The sequence below is a fragment of the Callospermophilus lateralis genome, chromosome 2, assembly GCF_048772815.1.
Source record: "Callospermophilus lateralis isolate mCalLat2 chromosome 2, mCalLat2.hap1, whole genome shotgun sequence".
Lineage (NCBI taxonomy): Eukaryota > Metazoa > Chordata > Mammalia > Rodentia > Sciuridae > Callospermophilus > Callospermophilus lateralis.
The window spans coordinates 37,283,776-37,295,840 of record NC_135306.1 but is presented as its reverse complement, the minus strand read 5'-3'; the positions used below and the strand labels follow the sequence as shown (position 1 = coordinate 37,295,840).

The 12,065-nt window shown below is 47.6% G+C and overlaps 2 protein-coding genes across 2 annotated transcripts; both read right to left on the bottom strand.

Moving 5' to 3' along the window:
* Positions 1-1,797: 1,797 nt before the first annotated feature.
* On the bottom strand, positions 1,798-3,959 carry Rpp25l (ribonuclease P/MRP subunit p25 like). The gene is made up of 2 exons (XM_076843341.2): positions 3,883-3,959; positions 1,798-3,062 (listed from the first exon to the last, which is right to left on the bottom strand). Exon 2 carries the CDS (start codon positions 3,024-3,026, stop codon positions 2,535-2,537), a length of 492 nt encoding a protein of 163 aa, XP_076699456.1. The 5' UTR covers positions 3,027-3,062; positions 3,883-3,959; the 3' UTR covers positions 1,798-2,534.
* Positions 3,960-5,427: 1,468 nt separating this feature from the next.
* Dctn3 (dynactin subunit 3) lies at positions 5,428-11,576 on the bottom strand. The gene is made up of 7 exons (XM_076843339.1): positions 11,455-11,576; positions 9,770-9,854; positions 8,977-9,063; positions 7,799-7,882; positions 6,585-6,643; positions 5,935-5,994; positions 5,428-5,747 (listed from the first exon to the last, which is right to left on the bottom strand). Exons 1-7 carry the CDS (start codon positions 11,548-11,550, stop codon positions 5,658-5,660), a joined length of 561 nt encoding a protein of 186 aa, XP_076699454.1. The 5' UTR covers positions 11,551-11,576; the 3' UTR covers positions 5,428-5,657.
* Positions 11,577-12,065: the final 489 nt, after the last annotated feature.

Genomic DNA, 12,065 nt, shown 5'->3' with positions numbered 1-12,065 from the left:
GAAAAAGCAATATAGAAGCTAAGGGAGGGTAAAAATCCTGAGTTACAGATCCTTTGGCTTTGCCATTTTCAAGTGTCTGGAATTGTCTTCTCAATTTCCCAAGTTCTGGTTCCATTGGCAGGACATGTATGTGATGACTCTTTAATGAGAATGACCCTTCAAAATCTAGTGTATATGTGGGTAAGAAGGGAAAATTTTAAAGTACATTGAAAATTAAGCTGTGGGGGGCTGGGGTTGTGGCTCAGTGGTATAGTGCTTGACTAGCATATGTGAGGCACTGGGTTCGAACCTCAGCACCACATATGAATAAATGAATAAAAATCCATCAACAACTAAAAAAAAAAAAAAAAAAAAGAAAGAAAGAAAATTAAGCTGTGGATGGCATTTGAACTGTCTTAATTTTAAAGTATGCTGATATACCTTAATTGTAGTTGCAGATCCTTGTCATTTTGCTGTCTGAAAATAACTGACGTTGTTTTCTAAAACCGTCGTGTAATCCACCATCAGTGTTAATGCAGAATTATCGTATACTGACACAGAAGCACACATGTGTAATCCCAGCTACTCTGGAGGCTGAGGCAGGAGAATGTCAAACAAGTTCAAGGCTAACCTAACCTGGGCAACTTAGCAAGATCCTATCTCAAAAAAAAAGGGCTGGGGATGCAGCTTATTTCTAAGAGTGCTTCTGAGTTCAATTTCTATTAGAGCTATACACACATATTGTCATATATTTAAGCTGCATTTTACTTATCTTTATTTTAAGAGTTAAAATGAAAACTAAAAAAATAAAATAAAATCCTAGGCTGGATATGGTGGTGCAACCCTGTAATCTTGGTGACTTGGGAGGCCAAGGCAGAATCAAGGAAGTTTGAGGCTAGTCTCAGCAACTTGCTAAGCAACTCAGTAAGACCAAAAATAAAAGGGACTGGGGATGTGGCTCATTGGTTAAGAGCCCTTGGGTTCCATCCCTGGTACCAAAAAAAAAAAAATAAATAAAATAAAATAAAAAAGAAAAAAGAAAACTCTTAATTAAGTGAAAGGAGAATAAACAGTGGATATCAGTAAGACACTGACTCACTACAGCAGCCATAATCATCTTCGTGGGTATGCGAAATGCTTCATGACCCCATGCATTTGAAGGGACTGGTAGGGCAGCCAGAGGTTTCATCTCTCCTAATATTACCCACGAATTACCTGCCCCTCAAATAGGGTCCTCACATTACTCAGGACTCATCTATCTTGGAAAGCAAAGGATGCAGTATTTAAAGTTCTCACCACAGCCTACTGGCCTTAAGTCTTTGAAAACTCTCCTAACACCTTAATCCCACCTGCCTAGCACCAGGAAAATATTTCTACACCTCAAATATTTCTACATCCTACTATAATGTGAGCTCAGAAGAATCCCCAAATTTCTGCTTTCCTTATGCACTCTCAGGCCGCTGGACACATTGGAGAAAATCTCAAGATCCATGGGAAACCCAACTGATTCAATTCTTGAGTCTACCACTACCCACAATCCTGCCCTAGTGTCCATAGCCTTCTGGCTACTAATACAATCTTTACCTCTCTCATCCCTGATCTCTCAGACCTGGAATGGAGCCCAGGCCATGGTGAGTCTAAGGCCAAGGGGAGGTAGAAAAGGAATGGCAAAGGGTAAAAAGGCAAGGAAGAGACTTAGAACTAAGATGTGGGACTGTGGCATTTTTTTTAAGACAGGAAAGAACATATTTACAATCTGAGTCAATTATAATAGCAGTTAACATTTATATAGCACTAACTGCCCAAGTGTCATCTAAGTATCAAATATTTATATCTCTTTATTTAATCCTCAAAACAACCCCATGAGGTAAACACTATCATTCCCCATTTTGTGGATGAGAACACTAAAGCACAGAAGAGTAACTTGTCCAAGGTCACAAGGCAGTAAATTTCAAATGGTAGAACCAGGATTCAAATCCAGACAGGCTGGTGCCTGGATCCATGATCCCACTGTAACATATGCTGCAGAAGGGGAGAAACCTCTGAGCTTGCAGAATTCCTGAATGAGCCCAAAGCAGGTGGCAAACAGCCAACCATGGGCCTACACAGATTCAGGTCACTGCTTGAAGATTCTTATTCACTAGATCCAACACCATCCTGAGCCTATTCTTTCTCTGTATCCAGCCTATTAGCTCTCAGGGGGCAAAAGATAGGGACTCCTATTCCTTTACTCCCACTTCCACACAGCAGGCCAAGGTTCATCTGACAAATGGACAGAACCTTTATTTCCTAACTCTAGACCTCCAATAGAAGGCAGGTCAAATGTACTGTAGGCTGAAGGCAAAGCCCTTTTCAAACAATCCAGAAATCAGCAGAGACCCCCACACATGGTGTTCTTCATAGCAGTCCCTTCCAATAGGCCAGAGGGAAGGGGCAGAAGGACTTCTGTCGACCCAAGCTGTGTTGGGAATGTTGAGCAGTCACAAGGGGGTCTCAGAAAAGGGACAGCCATCTCAGATGTTCAGACCTAGAGAACAGCCTGGTTCAGCAGGTCTTCAGGACCGGTTGTCTCGAGGCCTTCTTCGGGGTCGGGGGCCACAACTGGAGCTAGGAATGGAACCCAGGCCAGGGGGTGCCCCTGGGGGCTGGTAGCCACACTCACTAGGGTCCAGGGGGTCCCGGCTGAGCAGTACCCACACTGCAGGCACATTGCGACGTACTGTGAGGGGGTCTAAACCTGTGTCAGGTGAAGTTGGGACCCAGCTGTCTTCAGTCTGCAGGAAACGCAGTTTGGTGAGCTGGTGCAGACCTGGAACTCGACGCTTGACAATCTCAGCGCAGCTGACAGCTTTCCCTGCAGCCCGGCCAGAACCTGAGAACACCACATGTCGTGCACTGCCCCCCTCCAATCGACCCAGTGCAAGTCCCAGCAGGTTTCGAATCTTGCTGCCATCTCGGACCCGCATCTCCAGGGTGTCAGGAGGTAGCTGGGGCATTGGGGAAGGTGCTGGAAGCTCTACAGAGCCAGCTTTCCGGTAGTGCTCCATCCTGCTTGCTGTGTTGTCTGTGACTCTCACTGCCCACTGCAGAGAAGTATCAGATGAGTGGTAGGCAATGTGCCCCCCAGCCATTCTCCATCACTCTCTCCACCCCTCTTCAAGATATGGCCCTTTTTCTCATCCCAGACTTCCCAGGAACAGTGTCACATCCTCTCACTCCCAAGCTTTTAAGACCAGGAACCATGTCTACTTCATCTTGGGAAGAGGCTTACCCCTTACAAGCCCTCCCCCTCCTCTAGACAGCATCACAATACACCCCTCTCCCTCAGCAAATCTGGAGTCCCGGAGACAGGACCAAATTTCCAAGCATTGGGTTCTTTGGGCCAGGACTAGATCCCATTATTCCAAGCCATTAGGACTAGTAGGGAGCCCCAACCCCATTCTGGGCTTCTTAAGGCAGGGCCCAGAACTCTTACCGTGGCTCTCTAAAAACAAGACCGAGAGCTCCTATCAGGGTTCTTCAAGTACAGGGAGAGGCAGGCCCTTCATTTTGTTCTCCCTGAGAACAGGGCCAAGCCCCTTTGCCCCAGGTTTCCCGGAACACAGCAAAAGCTCTTACCCAATGCTTCCCAAAACAGAGTCAACATTTTCTCTGGGGTCCCTAGGATAGGGCTAAGCAGCCTTTGCCCCCAAATTATCAGGGTCGATCTACATCAACCTAGAGTAGTCAGAAACTCAGGGGCAGAGGCTCGAGAAGAGGGCTGCGCGGGCCACTCCGGGCCAGCTCTGGCCGTCTCCGTTGCCACGGGCCGCTTCCTGGTCCCGCGGGCCACTGCAGCTAGGGAGCAGGCGTCCTCTCGGGCTACCTCCAAGCGTCGCCACCCTGCTGATACCTGGCTCTCACCTCAACAGACCCAGAGGACTCCCGCCTGATCCTCGCAGCGCCGCCAAGATGGCGTGCGGGCCGGGTGCGCGCCGAGACTGCGGGCCGCGCACGCCGAACGCGGGCGGAGCCTGAGGGAAACCGGGGAGGAGCTTGGACCCGCTGGGGGAGCGGAGCTACGACTTGCTGACAGGGGACAGAGGCGCATGGTCTCCGCAGTTAAATCCCGAGCAGGGGCACTCCAATGGGGCCAAGAGGTCCCTGAATAGGAGGGGAGGAGCCATCTGAGGAGTCCTGCATTTGAAGGACAAGGGATTCGGGAGACAAGATGGGAGGGAGGGCATTACCTGTTGGACTCCGAGGAAGCCGAGGTGACGCAGGCGAACGAGTTTCAGTTTGGAGTGACCACTTATGCAGTTGCGCGGGCAACAACCTCAGTTACCGAGTGCTGAGCTTCGACTCATCCTGTGAGCACTGGCGAATTATGGGGGTTTTGTCAGGGGTCAATCGAACCACAGCTTGTGTAGAGTTCACTTGCGGCGGACGAGGGTAGTGTTTGAGGTGAGAATGCAGATGGCGTGACCCTGGGAAGGGGCTGTACCGCATACAGCCCATACCTGCCTCACAGGGCTCCTGGCCACGGGACCCAGAGGCGTGTCCACAGAGCCTAGTCAATGCCCGGCGCCTAGTAGGCATTCAAATATTTATTGGATGATTTTTTGAACTAATGAACCACAGAAATTGCAGTGGGGATGGAGAAAAGATTGGGAGATACTGGTGGGTAGTTATGATGAAGGGTTGGTGACTGTTTGAATGGAGTAGTCTAGAATGATTCCAGGTTTCAGAACAGTTTGAACACTCTGGGTAGCAGGAGCAGGGAGACCAACCACATCAGTAGGGGGTGGTCCACAGACAGTTGGTAAGCAATCTGGAGCCAAATCACTCCCTGAGACCACAAGGAGGCAGCACTTAGCAGAGTGTGGTGCCCATTTCAGTTTGTTCTAGCTCTTTCACAACATGCTTCCTTACCCCACCTTCCCAACTGCCCCTCTCCAACCTAAAACTTCCTGCATACAAATCTCCTGGGCTCTCCCAAGCGGTTAATGGCACCGCACAAACTCCCAAGAGAGAAATTTCAAGGTTTCTCTCTGCATTTGCACATGTTGCTCCCTTGGCTTGGAAAGTCCCTGCATTGACACCCACCAGGGCTGCCTGTTTCATAGCTTATTCTTTGTGCAGAAAAGGACCCTATGCCCACCTGGTAGCATTGCCCATTTGCTTGACTATCTCCTTAATAGCCTGTGCTCTACCTGTATCCTCTCTACCTGATGGCATATAACTTTTAAAGGGTACTTGGTAAATGAAGGACAAATGGATGCACAAAGGAATGTCCTATTCACATCAATCAAATGAGAGCCTTCATCTTCAGAGCTCTGCACCTCCCAGAAAGATTAAGATAGAACAGTTTCCAGTCCAACCACCAGGGAGGTTGACAGCTCTACCTTCCTCCACCCCCACCCTCACCACCAAGCCCATCCTAGACCAGAAGCTGGCACATTCCTCCAGTAATCTCTACAGTTTATTTATTATCACTGGAATAAATACATTGATGGGGGGGTGTGCAAACCATAACTGCCAGATAACCTAATCTCTGTCCTCAGAACCCCACCTGAGTGCAGACAGGTGGTCCTTAAATTTCTCAAATACAAAGCTGCCTCTGCCTTGTTATAAAGACAGTTTGGCACAGGGCCCTGAAGCCTGGCTGCCCTGGCCAGCCCTGTGATGGGGAGCAGCTGTCATTCTTCTGCTGGCTTCACTTGCTTGGCAGCTTCTAGTTGGCAAAGCAGCTCATCCCACTGCACGAACTGCTTAGAAAGAAGCATTGTCTGGTCACAGGTCAAGGAGATAACAGGAGTCTTATTGAGGGAGTGATTTTGCATCTGCCAAAAGACATTGGGATGGGGAAGCAGGGAACAGACAGGCTAATTGGGATGGGAGGAGAGAGCTAGAGGTGGGACACAAGAATAGAGCTTGGGGAGAGCACCCCAGGATCTAGCTGAGCAGAAAGGATACAATCTTGTTGTATTCCTCCAGGAGAGCCTTGGACTCCTCAGTGATCTCCACACATTTGTCCTGTAGGGCCAAAGTGGCAGAGAAAGGATATGGGCAAAGTCCCATCTCTCACTAAACTTACTCCCCCAAAAGCCTAATGAAGGTGAATGCTTACACCCAGAACCAAAGGAGCAAAAGGCTACAGGGGCATTTTCAGGCCCCAGGATGGGTGCCTTAACAGAAGTCCAGAGATTTATGTAAGGGGAAGTGGGCCACACGCTTAGGAAAACATTCTGTCTGTTATATGTCTTCTCCTTCTGAACCCTCTTTGAACTTGAAACTAAGAACTGGGGATAGAAAGAAGAGAGAGAGGAGAGAGAAAAAGAGAGGGAGAGCATCCTCCACCTATAATCAAGGACATACCATTCTCAGGAATTCTTGGGTACCTCCCAATTTCAACCTTGTTTCAAAATAGTCCTACACTGGGAGGCAGGAGGCCTGGATGTAGCCCTAGGCAAGTCCCTCCCCCACTCTAAGGCATATGGGAAATAAAGGATAAACCTCCAAAGTATCAAGAGGAGGGCCTGAGGCCTGCTTCCCCAGATGAGAGGAGTGTGGATGACAGGCCTTACCATCTCTACTTTCCCTTTCAGTCCTCTCTCCTCTCATACCTGCTGCTGGATGTGGATCTGAGCCAAGTGCTGTAGGCGGGCGGCATGCTCAGGAACGGCTGTAAAACACATTGCACACTATCCAATGATGCTTGTGCCCTCCCCCGGGACTGCTCAATAGTCTATTAGGTCTTCGGCAGGATTAGAGTATTGAGTGGAGAAGCTAAACAAACGCCAGGCTTCATCGACCACTGTAGCTGGAGGTGGGGGGGGCGCGCTCCCTGCCTGACTCAGTCTTATTACAGGACCCATAGGGAAGGGGAAAAACAGGTGCCAAGGAGAACACAAAATTTTGGGGTCCCCAATGTTGCCCCCTACCACTTAAATGCTATGAATATGGCCTGATAAAGATATCCTTTTTGTTTGTTTTTGGTGTTGGAGACTGAACCCAAGAGTGCTTTACTACTAATACATTCACAGTCCTTTTTATTTTTATTTTAAGACAGGGTCTCATTAAGTTGCTAATAGTCTCGCTAAAGTTGCTGAGGCTCACCTCAAACCTGCAATCCTCATGCTTCAGCCTCCCAAGTGCCACCATGCCTGGCAAAGAGAGCTTTGTCTATCATAGGACCTGTCCCTTTGCTCTCAGCCCAGAAGCCCAGGTCTGTTTGGCTTTGGGAACAGGGATCCAGCAGGTGAGCTAAGGAGGATGCCAATTCTCTAAACTGGCCAACTGGAATCTAACACCCAGAGCCTTGACCACTATGTTGGGACAGCAGCTTAAGACTGTCAAGATACTTAGTAGGTAGCTGATCAGGAGTGGGAGGGGGAGCTAGAAAAAATACCTCCTGAGACAGACAAGATGGATATCTGGATTCAATTAAAGCCACTGTCTGCTTGTCAAATGCCAGGACCAGGGACTCTCTCAGCAGTGCAGCAGGAAGAATTCATATACCTAGCAGGGGCTCTGCAGTTAAATCAGGGCTCTACAGCAAACTGAAGAGAGATACCGATGGGTGGGGTAATAAGCAAAGTTGGAGGCTGCTAAAGTATCTGCTAAGTGTCCTCAGGCCCAAACTGCCTGAGGTTGTGAAACGAGGTTCTCTACTCTGAGAATTTTAATACCTGGTAGAGGTGGCAAGTACCCCTAGGGTGGGGTACTTGGACAAGGAGTAGACCCAGACTGAGCCCAGGGAGTCTAAGGCATAGGCAAGTCTTGCTCATCCACCCACCTCCCCAAGCAAAACAGTGCAACTGAAATCCCGAAGAAGTACCTTTGATGGGAGCACTGTCCAACATGGGTACCAGGTTGTCCACCTGCTCCAGGAGTGCAACTTGGGAGAGTATAAACTGCTCCTCTAAAGTATAAAGACAAGACAGAGGAATTGAAGCAACCCCAGCACTGCTACTTCAATGCAAGAGGCCAAGCATCTGACAGGAGTCAGAGTTGCTGCCCAATCCTACCCAATGTTCCCCTTCTCTAGGTGCATATTGCCCCCCACCTTTCCTGGATGTCTTGCCTGACCTATCTTGAGCCCAAGGAGAGAGACTTTTGACCTCTCCAAATCCCTCCTTTCTTTAAGTTTTAACTCCAAAGCCTTTTTTTTTTTTTTTTTTTTGAGGTACTAGGAATTAAATGGGGGAATAAGCCATGGGTTACACTATAACTGAGCTATATCCTAGCCCTTTTCTTTTCTTTTTTCTTTTTTTTTTTTTTTTAGAGAGAGAATTTTATTATTTATTTTTTAGTTATCGGCGGACACAACATCTTTTTTTGTGTGTGGTGCTGAGGATCGAACCCGGGCCGCACACATGCCAGGCGAGCGCGCTACCGCTTGAGCCACATCCCCAGCACCTCCTAGCCCTTTTCTATTATTTTATTATTTTACTTATTTTATTTTTTGGTACCGGGAATTGAAGTCAGGGGCACTTAATCATTGAGCCACATCCCCAGCTGAATATGTTCTAGATGAATGAACAAACACAGATGCTCAGAAAATCCTAGCTGTGTAGTGGCTGACTGATATTTTTGCCTAGAATTCTGAAATACTGGAGATTTTTCACATGAAAGAAAAATGTTGAAACTCATACCAGTATTCTCCCTTTTCCTGAATAACAATGGTCTCTGCCCCCATTTTTTCCTTAGGAGATCCTCTATCCAGTGAGCAGAATGAGGATTCGGAAGGAAAATTCTAGGGATAGGCCATTGATAGAACACTGAGTAACTCCCGCTGGCACCATGGCCTGCAGCTGGCCCAGAGGTACACTGCATTCAGTGCCTACTACTGGATCCACAGATCACCTCAGGCTTCAGTTCAGAACCAGGCCCAAATCCCAGAGAGCAATCTCTGAACTGTATCATGACAAGATGGGTAAGGGAGACTCTCTCTGTGCCCCATATCCCCCACAACCCACATCCTCAGATGCATGTACACACATAGTCCAGCATTACCTGCTAAGATGAATTGCAACTTAGTGGCATCAGGTATGGCAATGCGGTCAATGTACTCAGGATCCAGGTATTTGATCAAGTCTTCAACTAGAAAGGTAGGAAGATGAAAAATAGAGCATGGTGGGGAAACAGAACTCTGTCTTATAAAGTAATTTTGGGTGTGGTCATCCTTGGAGAAAACTTTGAAAGATGAGCTGACACCTATAGTGCTGCATCAGGGGCATCTACCAAGTCCCCTATTCCTCTTCCCTGTTTCTCCACTCTTCCTACCTGCTAGCTGACCTCAGAGTCTGGAGCTGGAAACACAACTGCTGCCACCATTCACGGGTCCCTAGCACTGCCACTGATCCTTAGCAAGGGTGGAAGGTTCCTTTCTTCCTTAATGCCTAGACAAGCCAGGGCTTGTTTTGATTTCTAGTTACTGAGCAGGTTACTAGCTGTAACAGAACAAAAAAGGTTTGGTTGAACCAAGGCTGGGATTCTCAGTGCCTCATTTCTTTCCTTCTCTTATCCTCATCTAAAGAAAATTCATATACTCTTTCCCTCCTTCACCAAGGGAAGCTTTCAGTAAGAGGTCTCATCACAAAACTTAAGACCCTGGCATGGGCTTGAGATTTATTCATAAGGAAGGAAAGCACACCACAATTCACCAATTTGGCAGGGAAACATCTTCACATTTTTTCTGTCTTCAAAGAATTACTCTAGTGACCTGCTGGCTGAAGGACCAGGGTCAGGTTCCAGGAAGCACAGGGATGGAAAGTAGAGCAAGTAGGGACCCCGTGGAAGCACTTACTCTTTTTGTACAGAATCTTCACCCTCTCCCTCTTACTGGCAATGTTCCCCAAAGCCACCTGCACCTTGACCAGACCATCAGCCACCTGTAAGGGGAATGGAGGTTAATTGAAAGATATACCACCTGGCTCAAGGCTTGGAAGAATTAAAGAACCCTCATTCTCCCAGACTCCAAAACCTCTGAGTCCCAGTAATCTAGTTTGGTCTCCTTCTTTTGAAGATGAAGCCCAGCTTCAGGGAATCCTTAATGGGAAAGGAAAAGAATCATAAATTTCTTGGGGAGTTTTAAGTCTGTTTCAGTAGACAATTAACTACTTTAGAGTTTAAACAGAACTAGCATATATTACATATTCCCTGGTTCCTAAATCCTTGGGCATGAGAGATGCAAAATCTTCTCCAGGCTGTCATTATCTCATGACTGGATGACTGCACCAGCTGCTGGAGTGACTGGCCTATCTCTAGCCCCATCCTCTCTAGTGTGGAGAATGGAAGATCATAGAAGACATCTAAGATCCCAAAGATGCTTCAATCCCTGTATTAGGGCATATATAAAAGAATCAGGTTGGGGAGAGGTAGAGTACAGTTAAGAGCATATGGATTGAGTTTGAGATGTCTGTTGATTACTCAAATGGAAAAGTGTGGAAGACAAATGGATATTAAATCAGGTTCTCAGAATAGAAATTTTAACCAGAGATACACATTTGAGACATAATGGCAAGGAGTGAATAAAACTATAGGAGTGAATTGGCCCACCTAGGATTTAAGGGTAGAAGGTGAGAAGTTTCACTATTCACTGGTTAAATAGAGGAGGCAACTATGGAAGTGTATGAGCTCACCCAGGTTTTAGGGTATGAGTACAGAATGCTAATATTCTAGGGTCAAATATGTGGGTAGGCAAATAAGACTGAAAACAACAGCCAAAGAGATAGAAGAAATATCAGGCAGGCTAGAGTCATAGACGCCAAAGACAGAGAATGTTTTGGGAAGTTAATTTTCAAGTGGGAAAACAATCTGCTGGTGATGACCATTTCCACAAGCGTACAAACAGCACTATTTATGATGCACTTAGTTCCAGAATATCCTGGCACTGAACCAGAAGTTATTCAGTAATTGGGTTTCCAATTGTAGAAAAAAGGATTAGAGGGCAACTGGTTCTCACACTTGTCAAAATTTAATCACTGGTGTGGAGTGCCGACCAGCATCTGAACACTCAGTACCCAAACCCTGACACTCCTATTCTTGGCCTTCTCAGACCTCCACCTCTCACCCCTTATCCACCTCTGCTGGGCCTCCTTTGGCGTCCCATGGACCTCTACCTGCACAATTCATTTAGCATTTAACTACGGAGGGCTCCGGGATGGCACTTCCATTGTGGACTTCAACTGCTATTGAAACTCTCATTAGCTTCTCGAGGGTGTCAGGTCTCCCCAACTAGCCTGCAAAGGACAGTGGCGGAGTCTTAGTTACACTTGTCACTGCGTCCATCTCAAAAAGACCTATCCTCAGAGCCCACCATGGGAATGAACCCTGAGGGTACGATAGGCTTCAGAATGTCCCGGACCTTTGTTATTTCAAAGGCTGGACTGTGGACCACAGAACTGGAGTCGTTGCATCCATCCAGAGTGCCGGACCAGTGGACTGCTCTTGCCCTGCCGCAGAAACGGACCACCGGACCGGAGCTCTCACCTTCCGCGTGCCGCGCGCCCCGCTCGGCCCGTACACCCAGCGCTCCAGCTCCTCTACTCGGGCCTGTAGCCGCTGCACGTCCGTCAGAGCCGCCATTGCCACTACTGCCCCACCTCAGCAGCGGAAGACTCAGAGGGTGGGACGTCCGCCCAAGGAAGAAGGCTGGCCAATCCGAGTGCACGGATGGCCCTGTGTGCAGGAAGTGACGCCTTGATCCAGCCATTCAATGCCAGAAGTGACCAGACGGGCAGGTGAAAGATGTCAAAGCTGTCTAGTTACCTTGGTGACGCTATCTCACCGGTCCCTTCCCTGGCTTCCAGCGCCTGGTTATCAAGACTTTTCCTTTCTTCTTCTAATTTCATACCAAAGACTTTCCCCCACCCCTTTCCCTAAGGTTGTACATATAAATATACCCACTGTTCCGCGATAGGTCCATTCCCAAAGACAACTCAGTAGGAGGTCTCATGGACTTTTAAAGTCCATGAAACTTTTAAGATTCAAGAGACTAAGTGACTTGCCCAAGGCCGGACAGCACTATTGTGAAAGAATCGGGATTTGAACTCAGCAGTCTGATTCAATGCTCTTCTGTTCTCACGGAATTTTGCTATTCT

Bases quoted from the DNA above. Each gene is read 5' to 3' on its own strand.
- Rpp25l (XM_076843341.2), bottom strand. From the start codon at position 3,026: ATGGAGCACTACCGGAAAGCTGGCTCTGTAGAGCTTCCAGCACCTTCC.
- Dctn3 (XM_076843339.1), bottom strand. From the start codon at position 11,550: ATGGCGGCTCTGACGGACGTGCAGCGGCTACAGGCCCGAGTAGAGGAG. The intron at 9,855-11,454 runs GTGAGAGCTCCG...TTCCCCTTACAG, and splicing joins GGGCGCGCGGCACGCGGAAG to GTGGCTGATGGTCTGGTCAA. The intron at 6,644-7,798 runs GTACTTCTTCGG...TGTGTTTTACAG, and splicing joins GGACAGTGCTCCCATCAAAG to CCGTTCCTGAGCATGCCGCC.